The sequence below is a fragment of the Lissotriton helveticus genome, chromosome 8, assembly GCF_964261635.1.
Source record: "Lissotriton helveticus chromosome 8, aLisHel1.1, whole genome shotgun sequence".
Lineage (NCBI taxonomy): Eukaryota > Metazoa > Chordata > Amphibia > Caudata > Salamandridae > Lissotriton > Lissotriton helveticus.
In genome coordinates, this window is record NC_136069.1 from 533421895 (window position 1) to 533447971 (window position 26077).

The following is a 26077-nucleotide window of genomic DNA, read 5'->3' on the forward strand; positions in this document are numbered from 1 at the left end:
GTGAGGGAGGATGTAGGAGAGTAGGGTCTGCTTCCTATGGTCACCCCCACTTTTTGCTGTGATTTTCTGGTTTTCCGACTTTAGTGAGGCTGTGGGCCTGCTAATCAGACCCACAGCCCAGCTGTTCTCTCTCTAAATTGATACCATGTAAATTAGGTACATACCTGATTGGGTATTGGGTCACCTTTATGAGCCCCTGTATAGTGTACCATAGGTACCCAGGGCATAGGTGCATCCAAGGCCTACCAGGGGCTGCAGCATGTATTATGCCACCCCTGGCTGGCCATCCAAACCGACACCACAGGCTGACCACTCAGCCTGGGCAAGGTGGTGTAATCACCCCTTGCTTAGATATAGTATACCTATATCTAACCTTATATATAGACACATATGTACCTATAAGTCACTCCTATGGCAGGCCTTAACAATCCTGGAAGCAGGGTGCTTGGTTTTATGTGAGAGGGTGCCCTAGCATGAGCTGAGCCCCTCTGCAGCCTTCAGAACCATGTCCTTATAGCTGTTCTATGATATAGCCATACCATATACTCTTAAGTGCATTATAATCCTCGCGGTTAATGCTAACTTTGGTTTGGCTTTATCAAAACATGTTGTGTAAGGTGTCAACTTTGGAATACTACCCCACCCCCCCCGCCAGTTCTGGCGGCGGGGGTAGCATTCCACCCTTCTAGAGGGAGAAGACCTGTAATTACTGCTTTACCCGGTTAAAGTCAAACAGAGCCTCAGCATCACAAAATGGATGCTGCTGCCACAGACACGAGTCTGACCTCCTGCTGCTGGACCAAACTCCGGCAGGGGAGGCCTGGACAATAGGGTTTCTGCCTTGGGAGGTGCTAGCACCTCCCCAGACAGGCTTTTAGTGTATTGGGGCAGGGAGGGCTGCAAAGTGAGACACTGCCTGGGGCACACAAGGTGCTCCATGCCTACCCCGGTTCAAACCAGTTGCTGGGGCACTCCAGCCCCAGCTCTGGCGAGAAACTGGACAAAGAGAAAGGAGAGTAACCACCCCCTTCTCAGGGTCCACCCATAGGAGGGACCTAGCAGGTAATCCAGCCCCTTAGTTTGGTATAAAGTTAGGAGCTGTGTCTAGAGACATCAGATTACCCTGGAAAGAAACTACGAAACAGAACTCTTGGACTTCGACATTCTATGCTGACTAGAAGACTGAAGAAGATCTCCCTTGTGGTCAAGGAGTGACCACCCTGTTCAAAGAGGCACCACCAGTAACTTGCCGGTTTGCTTTGTCGACACTCCCGACAGAACCTGACGACTCAGCTACTCAGGACTGGACTTCCAGACTTCTTGGACTCAGACCCACATCCACAGCAAAGCTGAGACCCGTGGCGGACACGAGAGACGTGGGACCAGACTCCCTGTACATCCTGCAAATTGCTAACTGCATCGACTCCTGAGGTAACTCGCAGTTGTGCATTTGGGCACTAGAAGCCCCCGACCCGAGCAACATCTGCACCAGAGCTCAGCCCTCCACGAGTGCCGCGTGGGGCCTGCTCCTCCATTTCAGCTCGACGTGTCTTCCCGGTTGCCAGCCCGTTGGCTAGTGAGCTCCCTGAAGATGATCCTTTGAATTTCCAACGCTTGCCTGGTTGCTCTGGGCTTGCTCCAACTTCCTTCCAAAAGAGAAGTGCCTCTGACCTTGCTGGTCTGACCTGAAGCAAATCTTCATTTCCTGCATGGTTGCGGTTACCAAGGCTTGTTGGGTCCAATCCGGATACCGACACCGCAGTCAACTCGATCCTTCGTGGGACAGCTCGACTCCAGCTCCAGGACGTTGTCGACGCCTCCTGGTCCTTGTGGCTGCAGAAACAAGCTTCACCTCTTCACCTGTTTGCATCGCGACATCACCTGGTTCCTTCCTGGTCACTGGCTAGTGACCCAGACTCTGTGCCCTCTGCTTTCAGGTTCTTCAGATCCTTGATCCACCCTTGGATCCACCCGGACACTCTTCCTTCGGCCGCCTGCAGCACTTCTTTTGCAGGTCTCCATTGAAAGCATCGACGACACCCGACACGAAATGGCCTCTATGCATCCGGCTTCCCTGGGTGAGGTAACTCGAGTACTCCGGTGCTCCCGTGGGTATTGACTATCCAAGTGTCCTAGTTTAAAGGGGTTTCACCGTAGTCCACCCGGAAGTGTCCTTAATCTGTAACTTTGTGACTTCTTCGTTCTCCATTGTAAGTCAATGGTAACTTGCGTCTGTGTTCCCACACTGCACGCGTCTCCCGTGGGTCTCCTACTTCCAAACCTTTGGTCCTGTAGTGTAGCCCCAGCGATTTCCTAGGCGCTAGGCCTATTCACTTTTCCTGAAGTGGCTCTTATACCACTTACTTAGTATATGATTCGTGAGGCCCTTAAGGCAGAATTGTATTTGTGCAACTTATAGTATGCTTAATGAGTAACTTGTAACGTATCTCGAACTCTGACCTCATAAAGAGTGCAGAGGGGTCGTGTTAGTAATAAATACATATATATTTCGTATATACCTTGCGTGGTGTCCTTTCATTTGGTATTCAAGGGATTATATATGGTAAAACAGCTGGCTTCACATGCTCTCTGATGTTTTAGCCTAAGACTGCTAGTCCATGCTACCACTAGGATAGCTGGTCTATAAGGTTGAGTTTACAACCATCACCATAAGGGTCGTTTAGACTGGCACAAGGTGCCCACTAGAATAGTGGACAACATATGCCAGGCTAACTTCTCACAGAGGAGACGAAGTGCGAGGTGTGTGGAGTGGTGATTCCTGATCGGTCGGTGCAAATGCAGGCGGAGGTTCATGAGGCTGGTCCTTGGCTGTAGAGGGTTTTTGTAGGTGTAGGTCAGAAGCTTGAAATAGCATCTCTTCTGGACGGGGAGCCAGTGGAGGTCCTTCAGGTGCTAGGTGATGTGTGTCCTCTTGGACAGGTTGAGGATCAGTCTAACTGTTGCATTCTGGATAGTCTTTTCATGAGTTTAGTGGCGGTGTCTGTGTTGCCATAGTCTAGTCGGCTGGTGAGGAGGGCCTGTGTCACTGTTTTCCTGGTGCTAATAGGGAACCACCTGAAGTCTTTGCGGAGCATGCATACTGTGTGTTAGCAGGCAGAGGAAACAAAGTTGACCAGACGTTTCATGGAGAGTTCGCTGTCCAGGATGATGCCAGGGTTGCGGGTGTGGTCTTTCGGCATGGGGGTGGGTCTGAGCTCCACTGGCCACCAGTTGTTCCAGAGGGCAGTTTGTCTGCTGGGGACTGCTGGCGGTTTCTTGAGGAGGGATCTAACCTCCGCTTGTTTCCATGCCTTGGAAAAGGTGGCTGTGCTTATGGAGTCGTTGAGGATGGTGGTGAAATGATGGCTGATCTTGTCTTTTTTGAGGTTGAAGAGCCAATAAGGGCATGGGTCGTGGATGCTTCTGAGTGGATGGAGTTCATAAGAGTGGCTGTGTTCGGTATGCTGAGTTGTTCCCATGTGGTGAGCGGGTGGTCGGTGGTTGTGGTCGATGGGTTGCTGAAAAGGTCTGAGGGTTGGGGATTAAAGTTTCTGTAATTGGTTGCTATCTTGTTGTGGAAGTGGGCAGCGAGGGTGTCGTAGAGTTCCTGTGAGGAGGGGATTGACTTCTCTGTCACTGCCGGGCAGGTGAACTTTGACGATGGTAAAGAGTTAATTGGTTCAGTTGGTGCTGGTCTCGATTGGTCAGGCCCTCATTTTTTGCAGCTTTGAGCTGGAGGTGGTCATTGGGGGCTGTTTTGCAGGACATTTTGTCGGTGTGGTGCCTGTTGGTGTGCCATCTTCTTTCCAGTCGTTTGCACCTGCGCTTCAATGTGCTGAGTTCCGGCATAAACCAGCTGGCTCAATTGGTTTGTCTGTGAGTTTTGGCTGGTTTGGTAGGAGCCACTAGATTGGCGGCACTGTTGATCCAGGCATTCAAGTTCTCTACTGTTTGGTCCAGGTTGATGGTGATATTGGGCTGGGAGGTGCTCAGGGTGTCGGTTCATTGTTGCGGAGTCACCTTGGACCAGCGGCGGTAAGAGACGCTGTAGCAATTGGAGGCGGAGAGGTCAGGCGATGGTGAAGTGTATAATGGAGTGGTCCAACCAGGTGAGTTCCGAGGTGTGGCTGTATCTGATTCTGTTGCTGGATGGGAAGATGGGGTCCAGCGTGTGTCCTGCTTTGTGTGTGGGGTCAGTGACCACCTGCTTGAGACCGATGCAGTCAAATCCTTCCAGGAGTTCGGTGGAGATGGTGTCAGTGGGGTCATCCAGGTGGAAGTTGAGGTCTCCCAGGAAGACTTAGTGGCCAGATTTGGCAGCGAGTGGGGTGATTAATTCAGCGATGGGGTCGCTGAGGCAGGTGCGTGGTCCTGGCAGTCTGTATGTGAGGGTGCCTTTGATGGCAATTTTGTCATTGGTGCGTAGCTGGAAGTTCATGTGTTCCATGATTAGCATAGTATTGTCATCCGTGATTGTGCAGATGCACAAGTTAATACTTTTGTAATGATATATCTGTAAGAGACATTAGTTAGTGATAGATTCCTTACCTTAGAATATCCCCAGGCGTCAGACTGGATCCGGAAAGTTTTTCTTAGCAGTACCCCAGCGCGTCAGTAGATGGCGTCCTGCGGCTCCACGTCCGTCACTGGTGTTGTAGCGCTGAGATGACGTCACGGAGAGTACTTAGGCGCCACCCATGCGCTCTGACGTCAGTTCGGTACACAACTTTCCGTGGCAGGAACGCAGAGCCATGCAAGATACTGACCATTGGTGCATAAAACTAGGGCCCTGAAAAGGCTGACTTAACCCTAGTAATCAGTTCGCAGAACGGGGAGGATATGTGAGGCGGTAAGGAATCTATCACTAACTAATGTCTCTTACAGATATATCGTTACCCAAGTAGTAACTTGTGCATCTGAAAGAGACACATTAGTGATAGATTCCTTACCTTAGAATAGATACCCCAGCAATACCAACCCCGAAGGAGGGTCTGCGAACAAGATTACACCAGAAAGTCACGGAGCACAGACCGGCCAAAGAAGCTGTCCCTCCGGACTTGACTGTCAAGGTAGTAGTGCTTGGTAAACGTGTGCAGAGAGGCCCAGGTAGCAGCCTGACAAATGTCCTGCAAGGGAACGCCGCGTCCCAAGGAAGTAGAGGCTGCCGTTGCCCTGGTGGAATGGGCAAGCACCCCACAGGAGGCTCCTTCTTAGCCAACGAATAACAAGCCTTGATGCAGAGAACAACCCACAAGAGATGGTCCGCTTGTGCACGGCCTGACCTTTTGGCGCCCACGTAGCCAACAAAGAGCTGGTCATCCACCCGGAACTGTTGGGTGCGGCTCAGGTAGAAGGAGAGCACACGTTTTGGGTCCAGACGGTGGAGCCTCTCTTCCTCTCTGGAAGGATGTGGAGGCGGAAAGATGGTAGGCAAAGTGATGGTTTGCCCGATGTGGAAGGGTGTGACAACCTTCGGCAAGAAAGAAGGACAGGTCCTCAGAACCACCTTGTCCGGATGAATAGAAAGGAAAGGAGGTTTAGAAGAAAGACCCTGGAGCTCACTCACTCTTCTGGCAGAGGTGATAGCAACCAGGAAAGTCGTCTTGAGAGTGAGAAGACGTAAAGGACAGTTAAGAAGGGGCTTGAAGGGAGCGTACATCAGAAACATCAAGACAAGTCCCACTGAGGCATGATAAACGGCACCGGAGGGAAAATGTGCGTAATGCCTTTTAGAAAACGGTTCACAACCGGGGACTTAAAAAGAGAAGGCTGATCAGGAAGCCGTAGAAAGGCGGAAATGGACGAAAGATAACCTTTGATAGTGCCAGAGCAGAGCCCTGCTGGGCTAAAGAGAGAAGGAACAAAAGAACCTCGGAAAGAGGGGCAGAAAGGGGATCCACAGCATTCGCTGTGCACCATGCCACAAACTTGTTCTACTTGCAGGCGTATGCCGTTTTTGTAGAGGGATGCCGGGCTGCCAGAATTACATCACAGACTTCAGTAAGAAGATCAAAAGGTGTCAACTGATGTCGCTCAATCTCCACGCATGGAGGTGGAGGCTGGACAGGTTCGAGTGGAGAACCGCCCCCTGCTGCTGCGACAGAAGATCCTCCCGAAGAGGCAGTCGGATCGGGGGATCCAGGTTCATACTGAGTAGCTCGGGATACCAAACTCTTCAAGCCCAGTCCGGAGCCACAAGAATGACTTGGGCCCGGTCGCGCCTGATCATCTTCAGCACTCTGGGGAGAAGTGGTATGGGCAGAAATGCGTACAACAGACTGCACCTCCACTTGTGACGAAAAGCGTTGCCGAGCGAGCGCCGCCTTGAAAATTCCAAAGCACAGAATTGATGACATTGCGCGTTCTCTTTTGTGGCAAACAGATCTAATCAAGGCTCTCTCCACTGCTGAAAGAGACCTTGAACCACGTCAGAGTTCAGACGCCATTCGTGATCCATCAAGCACCGGCGGCTGAGTTCGTCCGCCCTGGCATTCAGAGAACCAGCCAGGTGTTGAACCACCAAAGTAATGCCTTGATGTTCCAGCCATGTCCAGAGGCGCAGAGCCTCCTGACATAGGGTCCAGGACCCCACCCCGCCCTATTTGTTGCAATACCCCATGGCGGTGGTTTTGTCCGTGAACACCTACATCACACTTCCCCGGACAGAGGGAAGGAATGCCTTCAGTCCAAGTCGGATTGCCCAAAGCTCCAAAAGATTGATATGGAGTCGGGACTCCGCAGGAGACCAGAGGCCTCTGATCTCAGCCTCTCCCAAGTGGCCACCCCATCCCAGGAGGGACGCATACATCACCACTGTGTGCTCCTGTAGGGGAAGGGAGAGGGATCTGCCTTTGATCCAATCGCGATTCGTGAGCCACCACTGCAATTGTTGCGCAGTGCCCTCCGAGATCTGGACATGATAGGACAGGTTGCCCCGATGCTGAGCCCACTGAAGCTTCAGGTCCCACTGCAGAGCCCGCATATGCCAACCGGCATTTTGCACTAACAGGGTGCAGGAGGGCAGGAGGCCCAGGAGCCAGAGGGTCATCCTGACAAACCCGGGATAAAGGCTGAAAGATCGGAATGATAGCCTGAATATCCCGGACTCGCTGCTCGGGAGGATAAACCCGAAACTGCGTTGAATCCAGAACAGCTCCGATGAAGGGGAGCTTCTGAGAGGGACTCGGTGCCTCTTCCGCATTTTGATGGAGAAGTCTGGAGGTGCGAGGCGATTGCCTGGGGCGAGCCCGCCTTCAACAGCCAGTCGTCGAGATAGGGGAAGACTGGAACCCCTGATCTACGCAGATGAGCAGCGACCAGAGCCAACACTTTTGTGAACACCCGTGGGGCACTGATAAGGCCGAAGGAGAGCACAGCAAACTGAAAGTGCTCTTGGCCTACCGTGAACCGCAGGTAACTCCGGTGGGCCGGCAGGACGGGGATATGAAAATATGCGTCCTGCAAGTCCAACGCTACCATCCAGTCTCCAGGGTCGAGGGCAGCCAAGACCTAAGCCAGAGTCAACACCTTGAACTTCTCCTTACGGAGGAAGCGATTGACGTTCCTGAGGTCCAAGATGGGGCGCAGGCCCCCTTTCTCCTTCTTGGGGACCAGAAAGTAGTGGAAATAACAACCACGTCCTTCTTCTGGCCCAGTAACGCGCTCGATGGCCCCCTTGGCCAAGAGGGCCGTGACTTCCTGCTGGAGAAGCGCAAAGTGATCCCCCGACATGCGGTGGAACTGAGGTGGCATGGCTTGGGGGGGCAGACTCAAAGGGGAGGGAGAAGCCCCTTCGGAAGATTTGCAGCACCCACCTGTTCAAAGTGACAGAACGCCAGTGGAGGAGGTGATGGCGAATCCTGCCACCCACCGGCGTGGACTCGGAAGGTTTTGAAGCGGATGCTGCGGGAGAGGAAGTATACGGTCCTACACACTGGCCCCCCTGTCCTGCCACGGCGGGAACCACGTCCGCACGGAGGTTAGTTCTGCGCAGGGTTTTTGCTGAACGAACGTATCGGGCGCCGCTTCCTTGGCCACGAAAGGAATGAAAAGCAGACGTGGCCGGGCGTGTGGTGGAGAGACCCAAGGACTTGGCTGTAGCCCGGGAGTCCTTAAAACGCTCCAGCTCACTATCTGCCTTATCACCACACAAGCGGGTACCGTCAAAAGGCATGTCCATAAGGGAACTCTGAACATTCCCTGAAAACCCAGTGGACCATATCCAGGCATGACGACGGAGGGGATCGTCCTACCCAAAGAGTCTGCGGTGTCTACTCCACACCGGATGGCAAACTTTGCTGCATCTTTCCCCTCAGCCCCAGCTTGGGAAAGCACTGCCCGAACTTCCTCCGGACACTGAGGCAGCGCCTGCGCAACTGTGTCCCTCACAGCGTGAGAGTAGCGGCCCAAGAGGCATGCGGTGTTCACCGACCGCAGCCCTAAGCTGGCAGAGGAAAACAGTTTCTTGCCAAACTGTTCCATCTCTTAGATTCCTTATCCGGCGGGCTGGTAGGAAATGCGCTTTGGGAGGTGGAGATTTGGTGACCAGGCTCTCCAGAGTTGGGTGGGTCGTTAAAAAGAGAGTGTCACCCAGGGCCTGGCGATGACACCTGGCCACGTTCTTATCCACAGGGACCGCCGTGGCTGGTCTAGACCAAGTGCCCATTAACACAGTGGTTACCACCTCATTGAACGACAGCAGAGGGTCCATTGAGCTTGCTGCCGGCTGAAGGACTTCAGCGAGGAGGTTAGTTTTTAAAGTTACAGTAGGCAGGTCAAGGGCCTTAGCTGCTCGGCATGTCATGAATTGGTAGATAGTACTCCAATAGGAAAACTGGAGGTAGTGAAGAGACTATTAAGGCGTATAAGATTAAGGGTCCCACCAGGAGCTAAATATTAGTCTTTGTGGGATGTGAATGTTGTACTGCAGAAATTGGCATCCTGGTCTGAGAATGGGTTCCTAGATTTAAAAAGTCTTTCTATGAAGCTGGTGATGCTTCTTTGCCTGATATCATTTAGGAGGGTCTTGGATGCTAGGACCTTGGAGATCATGGGACGTAGATATCTAACAGAAGACATACGTTTTAACCTTAAAAAGAGAACAAAGGATGTCTTATGACTATAAGAGACACACTTAGTGAGAAATCACTGCCCTTTCCTGGCACATTAGGGATTTGACAGGGTATGGCATTCTGGGTTTTCCAGGGGTTCTCTGGGAACAGCAATCCTTTTGTGCCGCTCCCTTCCTTTTACAATGACCCAGGTGGTTAATGACCCTTCACAACTCGCTGGTACCCTAGGGAACTCCATCATTAATCTGATATCACTCTAGCAAATATAGAGTTCCCACTCCAAGCTGCACTGACAAGGCTTTCCGCTCTTTCACAAGGCTAAACAATAGTGGGGGGTGATTTTAATGCTGTCACGGAGCCCACGGGAGATACCACCGGGGTCCTGTGTCCGCCCATAGACGGTTGGAAGTTAAACGTCTCGGAGACTGGACCGCTACACTGGGTCTCTGTGATGTGTGGCACATTTGACACCCTAAGGTACGACAATACACACACCTCCGTGGCGCACCATCACCAGTCCCATATAGATCTCCTGTTTATGCCCGCTTCAGATTGCCGTGCTGTCTCCGAAGTCCAGATTCTGGCACGTGAATCTCAGACCATTCCCCGCTCCTGCTACAAGTGGGCGAACGCATGAAGACGCTCAAACCCATCTGGCGACTAAACGCTTGGCTTCTCCAGGACTACTTCCGTACCAACGAAGGCACAGTTCAGCGTCAGGGCACACTTTGAGAGGCAGGCAAGGCCACAATTCATGGCTACGCTAGAGGATTCCTTAAACACAGGCGTCAGACCCATGATCACCACTTCGCCCAACTAGAAGTAGGGCACTCCGTATAGAAATGACGGCTGCAACGGGGGAAGGGGAGACGGAATGCTGACAACTGCAGCTAGTGCGGGAGGAAATCAGGAACATCTCCATTGAATCAGCTAAAATGATCTGGAGATCTTCAGTAGCTAGGATGTATGGATGGGGTTACAAGAATGGCCAACTGCTCCACTGGGTTGCTACTCAACCCATGGCCAATAGAATGGTACACGAAATCCGAGACACTCTGGGTCGCACCTCCTGTACACCCCCTCCCAAAGATAGAGCAAGAAATCATGGATGAGCCTATCACTGTTGAAGAGGTAGGCAAGGCGATTTCCATGCTTGCCACTCACAAAACTCCGGGCCCAGATAAACTTCTTGTGGAGTACTATGCGGCGTTCCGTAAATCTCTGATACCACGACTCCATGACCTCTTCGGGGAGGCTATTGAGGACGGATTGTTTTCCTCCATCACCGACACTGCCACCATTGTGGTCATACCAAAGTCGCACCCACCCCCGGTTTTATATGCGCAATATCGCCCGATCTGCCTCATTAATACCGAGGTCAAGCTATACACCACAATCTTATCCACTAGGATGAAAAGAGTGCTTTACACCCTCATAAACCCTAATCAATGTGTCTTCATGCTGCGCCGCAGCACCTGTCATTGCCTTCGACGCTTGCATGTGGCCCTTGACCACCGAGACCTCCTTACACCATATCTGACCTTAGTTTTACTAGACTTTGAAAAGGCCTTTGATACGGTGGACTGGGGCTACATACAAGAGGTACTAATAAGAGCAGGCTTTTTTTTTATTTTCGAAAGATGGTGGGAGTTCTTTACTCTAACCCTTCAGCCAGAGTCCTTATAAATGGGGCGTTGTCCGAGGCTTTTCCGATCCGGAGGGGGACCCGAAAGGGATGTCTTCTTTCCCCTCTCCTCTTCGCCCTTGCGAACCTCTCACCTGTTACATCCGCATAGATGACCAGATACAGGGCTGGTATTGGCAGAACTCTCAGGAGGACCGAATCGCAGTATATGTTGTACCAGCCCGCGTCGGGCCGAGATGCTTACAGATCCTACATTCAGTTGGGCGAGCATCTGGATTGCGCCTCAAACCCTTAAAGTCCACGGTCCCTCTCCATACCTCCAGGGAATGCTCCGACTGGCAGACAACCATGCCTATTCGACGATTATCCTTTAAATATTTGGGCATCTGGCTGGCACTTCTCACGGAGCTGACCTGGTCCCTTAACGTTGGTCCACTCCTCCGATGGACTAAAGATGACCTACATAGGTGGCAAAAACCTCCCTCTTAACCTTCTCTGAAGAGTGGCCCTGTTCAAAATGATGGTCCTTCCCGGCCTCCTGTATGTCCTTCAGAACCTTCTGATCCATCTCCCTCGCAGATGGTTCCGCAATCTGGACAGAGTGAATATTAACTTCCTTTGTGGGGGGGTCAAGACCGCGTTTAGCACTCACAACTTGCCAACGGACTACATATGAGGGTGGAATGGGCATGACTAATCTTTTATATTATCTCGCCACTTGCCTCCTGATAATCCAGGATTGATTTAACGGGCGTGGTCGGATCCGGCATACCAGCTTAAACTGTTACGTCTTGGATTCACTCACACCCAAGCAATGGTATAGGGAACCCCAATCCCTCAGACCTTACCAGTAGTGACTCGCTCAGCTTTCCTGGCATGGCGGTCGGCACTGAGACATCCACTGGGACTCCAAAATCACACTGCAAACTCCATTATGGAACGGCACCTGGTTGCGGGAGGTGGGAACTCAGATGGGTTTTCAGGCGTGGGAGCTGATAGTCATTACCCACCTTGGGGACATCTGGAAAAGAGACCATCTGTCCTCCTTCCAAGACCTACAACGCACATACTAGTTGCATTGGACGCAATCTTTTAGATATCTCCAGCTACAACATGCCCTTTCCATTCACATCCCTGACCCAGAGTCATTCCCCGAGTTCAGCCCCTTGGAAGCCAAAATGGTCATGGGTACCTGGGGAAGGGAGGCGTATCCCAAATGTACTGTTCCCTGATAAACAACACTCTGTCCACTCTGGACCCTCTTAAAACTAGGTGGGAGGTTTGGGTGGGCCCACTCGAGGACGAGGATTGGAGACACACCCTTATGGCCCCCAGAAGTCTCATGATCTCTGCTAGACTTCGTCTCATACAGACATACTATCTTCACTGTGCATATCTTACACCAGCACGACTGCACAAAGCTAGACTCCTCCCCGCCCACAGTGTCCACGCTGTAGAAAGGAACCAGCTGACTTCTTTCATATGGTCTGGTCCTGGGCAGCATAGCTAAATACTGGGCGATGTCAACGAAACTTAGTGGAGTACAGGGATGGAAGGTGCCCTTACTCCATTGGCTCTTCTCCTCGGGGTGGTGGAGGGGATGGCCGGCTCCCGAGCCGACAAGGCGTTCCTAGGTACAGCCCTTCTGGTTGTTAAAAGAGACATTGCAGTGGCCTGGAAACACTCCAAGCCTCCTATTTCGAAATGGCGCAGGGGAGTGGATCTGTGTGCAATCCAAGAAAAAGTGGTTTTTGAGGCAAGAGGGTGCCCAAATAAATATGAGCGAATATGGGGTAAATGGGTGGGCTTTTGGACTGATTGTTCGTGGTACTAAGGGTAGACTCTTTCTTATTCAATCTTAAATGAATTACTCAGAAGATAATAAGGGGAGATGTAATGAAATGTCGTTTATGTCACGGTGCTAGAAAAACTTCCAATAACTGTCTTGTTTTTGTTTATAAAATGCCAATAAGGTTGGTTATAAAAAAAAAGAGAATGAAGACTATGTCACGCACTATTTTTTACCCGAATTTGGATGAATATAGGAAGATGTGTGTGGTAAGATGTTTGAGATAACATGAAAGAAAGAGATGTGACAAGCTCCCAACTAATAACTTCTTTCAAGAGACAGTTTAAAGCAGTGTCTACACCCACATTAGCTAGATGGGAAAGAGGGATAATGAAGAGGTCAGGAAAAGATATCTCTAAGTTGGGGCGCAGTCTGCTAGGGGTGCTATGGCTTCCAAAGCTTATTTGTTAGGAGGAGGTTTGACTGGAATTTTAGTGGGTGCAGAATGGTCATCCGAGTCAATATTTAAGAAATAATATTTTAAACTTGTGGAGTGTGCTGTGAGGAATATTAAGGCAAGGCTTTAAACATGCATATTATTGGCCTCCGTGCCTTGCCATAAAATTCAGATTTTCCACAGCTAGGGTGGGTAGAAATTCATGATTTCATTAAAGACACGGAGACTGAGATTATTCGGCCCTTTATTTCCCACCCTATAATATTTGTCTTTTTATTTTTTCACAGGACGAGAGTTCAGGAAGTAAATCAGAATTTATTGAAGAGATGACATGGTTCCTGTTATTTACGAATTTGTTTTAAGTTGGACATTTAAGGTTGTTTGCAGGAATAGAAGGAAGATGGCTGCCACACAGTGAACTATAAAGTGACTATAACGTTAAAGGAGTTCTTTTCATTGTGATGTTGCTTCTGTGAGTTTGCAATAAAAGAGGAATGCATAATATCAGCCTCCGTGTCTTTAATAAAATCATGATTTTCTACCCACACTAGCTGTGGAAAATCTGAATTTACACCACAGTGACACATACAAGACTGTGCTTTCTGGCATCAGCCTAAATCTTTTGCTTTAAATAACTATGAATAAAAACATGTTTTCATCATTCTACATTGATCATATTACAAAAATGTTATCTTTCACTGCACCTTAAAAACCTTTCACTATTTTCTTTATATCTATGGGTGTTTAGCACTTTTCCATCCAGGAAATATTCATGATACATGGTTTTTCAACGCAGTTAAAATTATATTTTATCCTCATATGATATATCCAACCTTAGTATTAACTGGTAAAATGGAGTCTACATAATTTTGGAGGCTGCCACTGAAATCTGAGCCTCTCAGAAGCAATAAACCAACATAAATGGGACACAACTGCCCTCCATCCAACAACAGACCGAGTACTGACTTCTGATATACCCAAGTGGTGGGTGCCCAATCACCCAAAAAACTTACTAAAAATGTACAGCTGACAGTGAGAACATGGTGCTAATCTCTACTAAAGTGGGAATTCTGCCCCATATGGAAAGGAAAATGGGAGTGAAAAAGAATTCTCTCTCTAAAGATGGCCCGTCTCCACCCCTATTGAGAAAAAGAGGAAACAGATTAGGCCAATCAGAAGCACCACAGGCTGTACCAAAATGGGAATGTTCGTAGATACCCAAGAAAAACACATGCAGTTTCAGAAACACACAGCATGAGGACATGCAGGGCTCTTGCACGTATGAGACACAGGGCAGGAAAAAGTCCTGGAGTTGTAATTCTTTTGGGGAGGGTAAAAAGGCACATATTTTAAGGCCAGGATCGGTGTGTTTTGACCCGAAACATCAGTTTTTCAAACTCTACATTATGCAAACTTTTCCACTCTTCTATGCCTCCACTACCCTTCTCAATCCAAATAACTGACTGACATATCCGCCACTCAAATTATTTTCATATTTCACTATTCTAATTCACCACTAATACTTTATGGGTTGCAGAGTAGTGTGCTAGTCGCCGAAAATGCGCTTCCACACCTCGTCATGGGTAGTAAGCGCTATATAAATGCAATTACAATACAAAAACTATAATCCAGAGGACAAGCTACACTATAAAAGAGAATTAAAAACTTATCACAAACTCATAAGAGCAGCTAAAGGCGCGTATTTTAAAGAACGCATTGAATCTGCAAAAAACCCTACCAAGGAACTTTTCTCGATATATAAAGAACTTACGGTCCCTGCCAGACTGGAGGCCCGAGACACCTACTCTAATGAGTTATGTGATGAGATTGCAGACTTTTTTGTTAAAAAAGTGGATTCAATACACGCCACTTTTACAGATAGCACTCCGACTCAACACTCGGTAGTAAGAAGTGATTCTGCTACCAAGCCTCCTCTGACATGCTTTTTAGTTCCTGAGAGGCCAGACCTGCTCACCATTATAAATGGAATTCAGTCCGGCTCCCCTCTTGATGTGATTTCTCCTAATCGCTGTAAGGGAGTCCTTGATTGCATGATCGAGCAGATTGAACATCTTATTACTCTCTCTTTTCAGGAATGCCACGTGCCTGACGTTTGGAAAACGGCACAGGTTATACCCCTGAAAAAAAAAAACAATATTCATATCTCCCAACTACAAAATCTCCGCCCTATTTCTCTCCTCCCCTTTTGTGGGAAAGTTGTGGAGAAGGTAGTGAACAGGCAACTCATGAAATTCGTTGAAGAGAACTCTCGTCTCCAGTCAACTCAGTCAGGGTTTAGAGCAGGCCATTCAACCGAATCTGCGGTTCTTTTTTCCACAGAATGTCTGAGACAACTTGGTGACGAGGGGCAGACAGCAGCGTTGGTTTTATTAGATCTTAGTGCAGCATTTGACACCGTGCTGCACTCGACGCTGCTGTCTCGCCTCTCAGACTTGGGAATAGAAGGTTCAGCCCTAGAATGGATAAGATCCTTTTTAGAAAACAGGAGTTTTCAGGTGCACTGCCCTCCTCACAAATCGCCACTGCGCAAGTTGAGACATGGCGTTCCACAGGGCTCAAGCCTGAGCCCTACGTTGTTTAATCTTTACATGGAGCCCCTGGCTCATATTGTGGAAGCCTATGGTGTGGATATCGTCACATATGCTGACGATACCCAACTAATAATTAGACTTACCCATAATCAGGCAGAGGACGCCACTAACTTTTCCAACTGCATGCGGTCTGTGGCAGGGTGGATGAACAGCAACTGCCTACGCCTTAACGGCGACAAAACTGAGTTGTTGGTGTTTGGTAAGTCCCCCTCCGCTTGGTCGCAGGCCTGGTGGCCGACTGAATTAGGGGTGATCCCCCGCCCAGGGGAGGTCGTTAGAAATCTAGGAATCATGCTTGACGCAGAGCTTTCCTTCAAGCAACAGATCAGAAAATTACGGGAAAGTGTTTCGGAATACTAAAAACTCTCCGAAAAGTCCTCGACCTGCTCCCCATTAGTGCCAGGAAGACACTTATTCACGCCCTAGTCACACCACATCTGGACTATGGCAACGCTCTTCTCCTAGGCCTGAGCAAAAAAGGCATACATCAACTGCAGTGTGTCCAAAATGCCGCCGCCCGCCTGGTACTTAATCTTCCACGCAGGGCATCTGGAAAAACGGCATTATGTAAACTTCATTGGCTCCCTATTGTGGAGCGCATTAAGTTCAAGGCACTATGTTTTGCCCACCGCATTGCCCAGGGAAAAGGCCCAGGTTATCTGCGAAACCTTCTTACTATCCATCGCCCTACTCGGAATCTCAGATCGGCCGGAGTGATGTTGTTCCAACTCCCTCGCGTTCGTAAGACCAGGATGGGAGGTAGCTCCTTCCGCTTCTTAGCGAGTAAACATTGGAACAATCTCCCCCTTGACCTTCGTATGGAGCCCTCCGAAATGAGATTCAGACAAAAATTAAAAACACACCTTTTCCCCAAGCAAACAAGTGCTTTGTTGTAGCCTAGGATCCCGATTAGTCCCGGATTCGGCCTCTTCAGGGAGCAGTAGCATTTCTTAGCGCAGGGACACACTGTCCTAAGTGTAACCAGGCGCTTTAAAAGTGGTTTTATTATTATTATTATTAAAACAATGTAATTGTAATCTAATATGTAATCAAATCTATAGGGAAGGTGGGATTCTCTATAGTAACACATATGTGTCTTCAGTGAGGATAGCAGAAGTACCAACACCCGTGTGGAATAGATGCATTAGCACAGAAAGGTCACAAGATAAAAATCCTCCCGGAGATTCCACTGCAGACACCGAACTTAAGGATTATAACGAGTGATGCAGAAGCCATTTCTGTTTGCGATAAGCACTGCGTGATATTTAGTTACAATACCCCCCAGCCCGCATTCCCCGTTATGTGGGAGTGCAATCTGTGAAGGTCATTTGGAGGCAAACATTTCATGACATCTGATGTTAAACGTGGTGAGATGGCCCAGCATGCTTTTAACAGATTAAAATATTCCCCGTCTCCACGCTGTCAAATGAATATGAAATTTCTTGGGTGGATGCTTATCGCTAAAATGGGTACTTTATACTCGGTGTGCAAATTCCGCTATTATTGTCAAAGATCAGTCTGCTACTCTGGATAATAAGCAGGAGGAGATGCCATCTTTCGCTGTATATATTTTCGTTTTGACAAGCGGGCTAATAAAAATGTGAATTTAAAATACAGTACACACTGCAAGTGAAAGGTAAAACAAAATCTGTACGATGACTGCTACGGAGAGCAGTGCCCACGCAGGAAAATGCGTAAAATGTAATCGATAATTGGTAGCTACACTTCAGTCGTAAATTTGTGTTGCATAAATCTTTTTTGGGAAGGTGAATATTTCTGTAAACAGAAGGGAAACACAAATTGCCCGGTACACGAGTAAGGTACAATGTGGGTAAGGCAAGGTCATAACACATAACTCTTGGTGTGGAGGGAGGGGGCAACCCTTGAAGGGCCTCCGATCTAGCCCAACAACAAATAGCATCTGTGAGAAGTGGGGGCCTCTGGGCCGCAGTATCACATCCTGCAGGGGGTCCCCCATCATTTTGTGCTTTGTCACTGGCGTCAGGCCCATCAAATTGACAGGCGATCTGGCAACCCATGTGGCATGTACGGATCGGCCGCTGGAATCACAGTACCCAGATATGACCATACATTACCTGATTGGCCTAGCAATCCCCCTTTGGAGCCTTTGAGCTTATGGGGGAGCGGAGGCAGTTTGAGTAGTTCATGCTCAGTCATGGGCGGCAGAGTGAAATATAAACTTAGAAACCGTGTGCTAAACAATACAATTAAATATTGTTTAGGCATATCTCTTACTCTAGAAAAGTGTCCGCCACTTGTTCACTTCAGTAGACTGTTAACAGCAGAGTAGCACCCTTGTGTTCATAGACTGGCGCGGTTTAAGGTGCACGCATGGGATGTCTTTAAAAGTTCGGAGTATTTACAGGCATTACTTTATTGTTAGGGATCCTTGTGCGGTCTGTTCAGTACCGTGAGGTCGTTAATAGTAGGCCTAAGTGGTAAATTCTATTCCGCTCACGGAATTTTCAGAATTTGGGTAATTTTGCGTTCCGCAGAGAACGCAAAATTGCCCAAAATTCCGCGATCTGCAGCTTCGCGGAATTTTTTGTTTGTTCGTGCTTTTAAAATGCGTGTTCGAGAGATATTTCTCCCCAAACACGCAAACAACATTTGCAAACAGGAAAAAAGCATAGCTAACGGGCGGAACAAGCAATTCCGCGTGTTTGTGGAACTTTGCGTGCGCGCAGAGATTTTTTACCATTTTGTGGAGCTTTGCGTAGTGCGACTACTCAAATTCCGCCCACCCCTAGTTAATAGTTCCTCCGCTTGGCACGGTCACTTGGCAGGGCTGGGGCGTGCATGAACAGCCAAGGCGCTTGCAAGGGGATGTTCTCGTTGTGAGATAGAGACTTTGAGCAGGAAACGGGCATGCTGGCAACACTGGTTTAGGCGAAGTATGCAGCTCTGAGACGATTCTTGGCAGTGATGGCCTCACACTAGCCGAGTGGGGCAGGCGACCAACCATGATCTGAAGGCAACGCCCAGATGCACTGGCACAGTGATGAAGGAGGTGGTGGCTTGGAGTATGAACAATCCTAGAGTAAACCTGTCAAAACATAGCCACTTACCGCAGCCGGCTTCTTGAGCTCTTCTGTCCATATTGTGCTAGAGCAGAGTTAGGATGGGTCCTCCGCATAGGGATGACAGAGAGCACATGCAGTGGCGTAGCAGGGAGGGGCGGGGGGGGGGATGAGTGGCGCCTAAGTACCCTTTGTGATGTCATCTCGGCTCTGACGACGCCAGTAACGGACGCAGAGCCGCAGGGCGCCACCTACTGACGCGCAGGGGTACTGCTAAGCAAAAACTTTCCGGATCCAGTCTGGGGATATTCGAAGGTAAGGAATCTATCACTAATGTGTTTCTTTCAGATGAAACTGGTTACTAGAGTTACTGCTTAGTGCACAAGGAATAAGCCTGTACTAAAGGTATTTTGGCCCTAGCCCGAATAGCGATGTATGTGTTAGGGAGAGCACATTAAACAGGGCTCTCTTATGAATGGGAAGACACTGTAATGTTCTTAGTATAGGGGATGACGAAGATCTTGGAGGCAGGTTGTTTGCAGTCGTGTGGCATCGTTTTGGATGACTTGTAGTTTTGATCGAAGAGATTCAACGGAAGCAAGAAACAGCGAGTTGCCATAATCAAAGCGACTGCTGACTTGCGCCTAGGTGAGTGTTCTGTCTGAGCTCAGTGGAAACAATCTGAAGATTTTTTTAAGTGGACGCATGATGCCAAAACAGGTGCTACATGTGGAGGCAATCTGGTCTTACATTGATAGCTGATAGTCTAAAATTATGCCTAGGTTTTTTGAGGATCTAGTGGGCAAAGAAGCGTGGCCTGGTTCTAATGGCCACCAATCTTATGCCCAGAAACTCTGTGCTTTGCTAAACAATAGTATTTCTGTCTTGCCCACGTTAAGTTGTAGACTATTGTGAGACATCCAGATGGCAATCTCCTTCATGCAAGTAGAAAATCTCAGTTTGACGTTTTCAATATCCCTCCCAAACGAGATCACTAATTGGGTGTGTCAATCTCCAGGAAAGGGGGGGCAGTGGGAGGAGTTGCCCCAAAGGAACGGCTCATACACTTGGAACTCAAATTTGAGGAATGGTTTATTAGCACCACTGCTTCAGTCAAAGACAAAAAAAAAAAAAAAAGAATGTCCGGTTAGAGGAAGTCTTTCCTTGTTGCACCGGTTTCAGTGAAGTCAGGAGGGGTAGGTTCCCAGACGTTCTCCAGTGAAGTCCAGGGAGATGCAGGAAAGACCAATGAAGGAGAAAAAAGAAACTACGGGTCAATGGTTGCCGTCCACTATTCTGAACAGAGGGAGGGGAGGTGAGCGGTTCCCCGAACTTAATTGGAGCATGGACACCAGCAGAGAAAAAGTGGTGTCTACCCCACAACTAACCGTTCCCTCCCCGTGCGTTAGTAAGCCCCAGTAGACGCAGACGTACCTGGTTCAGCCACCCTCCTCCTGGAGCGTGGCGGGGCAAAGCGCTGTGTTTTTGTCCTTGCGTCGTCACAGAGTTTCCTGAGACCGTCTGGGCGACGTCTGTCTCAGTGGTGATTGGGTCCTCTTCAGTTCTGCCCCTCCACGGCGTCTTCCAATCTCTGAGCACTCCTGTCGCCATCTCTTCAAAACTTGTGGCGCCGGTCGCTTTCTCTTTCTCCTGGGCGGTTGCCTCCGATTGGTTCCCTGAGGCCGACGTCACACCTCCAATCTCCGCCCCATGCCGCCGCCAGGGATAGTTAAAGGGGCTGTTCTCGTCCTGTACATGTAGCAGCAGGACATTGCTGTCAGTGAGTGTACCCGAATCCTGTTCCCCGGGAGCCTCCCGACAGGGTGTCATCTGCGTATGAGAATGTTTCAAACCCAAAGGATTTTATCAGTTGGGCTAGGGGGATTTAGACATTAAAAAGTGTAGGGTTTAGGGAGGAGCCTTGAGGGACTCCTTTGCTGAGGGAAATTGTCCTGGAATGGAATGTACACATGGAGACTGTTTTGACCCTATCTTTGAGGAAGTCAAACAACCATTCCAGGGCTTGTCCCTAGATGGCTATCTGTTGGAGGCGCTGCGCCAGAATTGAGTGCGAGATGGTATTGAACGTAGCTGATGGATCAAGCAGCACCAGCATAGCTGGTTGTTGATCATCCAGGGATAGTCTGAAACTATTGACTACTGCAAGTAGAGCAGTCTCCGTGCTGTGAGAAGGTCTGAAGGCTGGCTGAAAGATTTCTAACAGGTTATTGCTCTCTAGATAGGCAGTGAGCTGTTTGTTGACGTGGGTCTCCAGGATTTTTCCCAGCATATGAAGGAGAGATATGGGACAGTAACTCGATGGACCAGTGGGGTCTGAGGTTGTTTTTCTCAAAATAGGTGTTACCTGAGCTGTTTTCAATTGTTTCTGGACCGTAGCTTGGGTCAGTGATTTATTGCATAATGTGGTGATGGTTGGAGCAAGAAGTGGGGCAAGATGCGCTTTGATTTTTGGGGGCAGGGGTAGGTGGGGGATCCAGATTTTACTTTGGATAGTAAGTCCTGCATCTGAGTTAGTGAGATGGGCTTGAGACTATCTAGTAGTGCTGAGTTGGAATGATGTGGTATAACTATGGAGGGGTTGGTCAAGTTAGAAAATGAGTATTCAAAGTATCACAGACTGATTGGGAGGTGGGTTATCAGATAAACATGCCTGTGGTTTGACGAAGGTTTTTAAGATTTTGAATAGTTCCTTAGAGGAGCTGCATGCCTGATCTATTTGATGAATAATATGATGTCTGAATGCGGTCTTTATATTGGTGAGATATGCGTGTGAGGCATCTTTAAATAGTTTTTTACCTGTACCTCTTCTGGACATCTTCCAGTTGCGCTTGAGCCTTTGACAGTGGGAATTATCCGTTTTTAGTTTAGTTGTGTACCAGGGGACATTGTGTCTGAAATTCTTCCTTGGCAGTGGTTGGTCTACTTGTAACAAAGATGTTTGTGTATTATATGTACTACTGCTGAACAGTCGAAGAGGACTAGATTAAATGTTGAATTTCTGTTCATGATTGTTTTTTAATTTTGCATTTATTGTTGTGTATTTTGTTTCCCATACACATGTTTTTAGATTGTTTAACAACCCCATCCAACTGGATTCACAAAGATTTTTTATTGGAAAATCAACAAAGAAGTTAGTTTTTAATCAAATAAATAAAGATCATATTGGATGTTTTGGCTACTGTGATATTAAACTGGTGATAGTTGAGTGTGCTGTATGGTGTGATATTATAATGGTATGCAACTAAATTATCCCAAAGGGAATTTATTTTAGACTTAGTGGTTTGTAGGGAGCCACAATATTGAATGCATGGGAGAGAGAGTCGTTGAATTGTGCCGGTGCTTAATTTATATCATGGGAATTATCTGGGATGAGAGTGGGGAACGCCGCTCGAAATACATTTAGGTGCGATCTGTTTCCAAAGTCATGCAGTCGCTTGGACCTGGGCCTTGGGTTTGTCAGGAGCAATCGTTATCGGAATCTGATCAAGAAGTGATTTATCCAGAATAGTGTCAATGGGGTGTCAATCTGGGGGAGCTTGCAGTAGAAAAAATAAGCTCTAGAATGTGTCCAGCCGAGTCAGTTTCTGTGAGGTGTAAGTTTTCCATTTCGAGGTTTGTTAGCAGAGTAGGGACGTCGAGGTCAGTGGTAACATCAACATGATAGTTGAAGTCTCCAATCAAGAGAAAGTTTTGCGTGGCTAGTGTGTAGGGTGCTAGTCTCTCTGTTAGGTTGGAGGTGGAATCCTTTTTTTGTCCTGGAGGGCGATAGATAACCACACCGGTCCAGGGGCGGTCATTCAGGGGATAGTTTTTAATATGATCATTTTGACCCAATCCGTGAGTAGGGAGTCAAGTATTTCGACTCTCAGGAAGTCTTTGAATGCTATTGCTATACCTCCATGTGGTTTGTGTTCCCTGGCTTGCCTGATTAGTTTGTAGTTGTCTGGAAATGCTATTGGGATACTGTGTAGCGCTGACTGGTGTAGTCATGTTTTAGTGATTAAACACAGGTCTGGTTGTGTTGAGGTAAGAAGATCCCACATTTCTATTGAGTCTTAGGAGACTGACCTAGTATTAAAGTAGATACATTTGAGCGAAGAGGGAGAATGTTCTAATTTGTTGGAAGATGCAGATATGGGGAAGAGGACTTCACAGAAGCTTTGTAAACCTGCTTATGTAAGGGAGGACTTTTGTCTTTGCCCAATAGTGCGGCTGTTTTTTTCAATAGAGCATGTGAACTTGCATTTTTGGCAGGCGAAAGGACCTTTAAAGGTATTAATTAGGGAAACGAGGGAGGCAATGCGAGTAAATAGTTCTTAAATTTGTTAGCTCTTTATTGTTACCGTAAAGTGTGGGTAAAGAAGAAATACTTTGGGGGGGGGGGGGTGCAGGTTCCTGGCACCTGGTGACGGACTGGCGCGTTAGCACCAGGTTTGTAATTTATACCGGCGAGCTAGACCGCTGCCTTTCAATGATTGGTGGCCATCACAGAATAACTGCATCAGTACCGACAATTACTGGACTCCCTCCGTTCAATTAGCAGAGCTGTGACGGACCAGGGAGCCCAGAAGAAAGTGTGCAAGTACATAGAAAGCTTCCAAATAATAGTTTAAAATACCGCAGTTAATAAGGGATGTGGATTGAGGAAACGCAAAGAAAATGTAAAATGTTCAGTACTAATATACGGCGCAAGCAAATAATGTGAACCTAAAGTATAGTGAGTAGCAAAAGCAACTGAAATTGCATGCATGAGAAAATGCTCGTCTGAAGCCTGGCCTGTCCATACCAGTCCATACCTGTTGAACCCTGGCCATAAATCCGTGCTGACGCCAGTATCTAATTTATGAAGATATGCACAAAACCTGTAATCCTACTAGTCACTTGGCATGTTGGCTGGCTGGTGTTGTCCAGTCAGCCACCACAGACACGTTTCTGAGCCCCCGTAAGGGAGAGCCAGCACTCTCAGAGGTCAGGAACAATGCCTGCTCTGCAGAAGGTGTTCTCCCCTCTGACAGCAGGATGGCTAGCAATTTAGCACCTAAAGGCCACAGGCTTCGAAGCCTCTGCCGGCTTTGATATGTGACCAAGGCTTCCCCACAGACCTGGGGAATGCCACCCACTGCGGCCTATATGGCAACAAAGTAGATGGGATATTAGATAGTCAGAAGGCGTGTCACACGTACAGGCTAGTCACACACCTAAGATGGGCAATCTCAAGTGGACAGTCTTGGAAGTGTTTCAACATCTTGGTTTTGGTGGAACTAGGAACTCTGGGTCAAGATTATGCCCACTCCTTGCAGGAAGGGGTCATCTAGGGGGTGTGGACACCCCAGGGGTACAGGGCCGAACTGGGAACCTAACCCAGCCCTGGAAAAATGCTCGTCCGGCCCTCTTGAGGGGACGAGGGGAGTGCGACCAAGCTGTTTGTTTGGGCCGGTTTCGGACAATTTTGTTACAGGGGGCAGATATTGCCGGCCCCTGGTAACAAAAACAGCCCCCCATGACCCTAAAACCGGCCTCCACCCTGGCGGCCCACCAGGGAAACGCCCAGTGCCCGCTATGGCCAGTCCGGCCCTGCAGGGGTCGACAGCCCATTGGCTACTATTCTAGATCCCCCTAATGCCCCCTAATTCAGTATTGAGGGGTCCCCAGGCCTAGGGGGGTTAAGGTGTTTCCACCCTTCCCCCCTTTTATTTTTTTTACTTTTTGCTTGTGACTCGGTTTAACCGAGTCACAAGATGGCTGCAAACACTTCCTATTATAGATAGAGAGGGAGAGCGCGCAAGAGAGAGAGTGATGAAAATGATCAATGAGGACGACCAAGATTTGAAATATTAATAACCAAGCATGATTATGCCACCTTGTCTAATTTCATACTGTGGGATATAACACGAGAAGGAATCCGCTTTAAAATGTCATCAAAGGCTTAGGTAAATATTTTAGATTCCCTTTCAGAATGTTTTAAGAAAACATGTGAGGCCCACGCTCGCAATATGTGGTAGGAGAAGACTTCGAGACACCTCTCGAAAACTGTACCATGTTTAATGTCACTGTGGAAAAAAGGCCTGTCAAAGAGTTTATAATTATGCAAATCCCAGTTCATTTTTTTTTATTAAACTATTTTTCGATTAGGTCGCAAGGGAATTCGGATAACTAGTAACAACCAATACTTTCTCATAACATATACTGAACTTATTAATTCGATACAGGTATTTATTGTTGGTACAGTCAAAAACGCTGACTTCTGCGAAAAGCTTAGGGATAGGAAGAACTTTACGACCTACCAAGAAGCAAAATAAAGATTAGAGGATGGGATTTTTATTGTAAGCAAAACCAAAGCGTGGATTATTGCCAGTGGCTCCGTAGTGACAAAAGGAAGTTACGAAAGCGCTGTCAGCATGTACAATATTCGTGACTCACTTTGCATAGAGAGCCGAGGCTGTATCCAAAGGTCTGTGCGTTGCGCGAGCCCGCGTTCATGTAGTTGCCCATTAGCAACACCAGCTCCAGCAACTTGCTGAAGCCTCGGCTTTTCCTTATCTCTTCACAGGCGGTACTGACGGCCATGATGTCAGGCTTGATGTTGTTAACCTGCTCCTCAAACTGCAGCTTAAAGAGAATCGCGCTGAGTCGCGGACGCAGTCTCTTCACGCTGCTCATCTGATTGAATGGAGAGAAAAAAGGAGGTCTTTAAAATTCATGCCATGCTCTGGTATTACACAAATGCACATTATACCCCGGGATTTATTGGTATTACACAGCAGAGAGGCAAAGTACATCGGAAAACCATGTAAAAACAGATTACGTGAAAAGGCGTTAAAATACATTTAACACAAATCCTGCTTATGCGTCGTGATAAGCCCAACCGCCCTTTGCAATGGCCCCCATGTGCAGACAAGAAACGACTGAGCATCACCAAAAAAGCACAGTAAAAGGAGACGTAGTAAAAAAGATATACACAGCAGGTACAAACATTTAAGAAAAAAGTTGAAAATCACTAAAAACAGATTTACGCTTATAGTTGCAATATGTAGAGTCTCTGAACTAGTTCCAAATTTCGAATGGGCCAACCACTTGTTTTCCATGAACTCGAGTTTGGTGGCAGTATTAAAGTGGTCTCCTGTCTCGGCATCTTTCAGCTCCCATGCATTTAGATGCCACATCTCTCTGGACTACCTCGCCCTCGTATCCAGGGTCAGAAGTAGGGGTACACATCTCCAGTGAGATATTCCACATAAACGAAAGGGGGAGGATCTCCACTCCAAGTCCAAATAAATAATCCAATCTGGAGAAGGAATTGTGAGCCCCCAAAAAATAGAAGTACAGAATGTCCTTCACATGCTGCCCCAGCATTTTGACTGCTTGGAGGGGATAGTGTTAGTACTCTTGCTAGCTGTACATCTGTCTATAAGGTCATCATTCATGTCCACTGTCCCCAAAA

General features: G+C 48.1%; 1 protein-coding gene across 1 annotated transcript in view; it reads right to left on the reverse strand.

Moving 5' to 3' along the window:
* DIAPH3 (diaphanous related formin 3) overlaps nucleotides 1–26077 on the reverse strand; it is a 2176287-nt gene that overhangs the window by 810738 nt on the left and 1339472 nt on the right. Inside the window, exon 21 of the mRNA XM_078657410.1 lies at nucleotides 25057–25296. Within this exon, the coding sequence (XP_078513536.1) occupies nucleotides 25057–25296 (240 nt within the window). The remainder of the gene's footprint in view (nucleotides 1–25056; nucleotides 25297–26077) is intronic.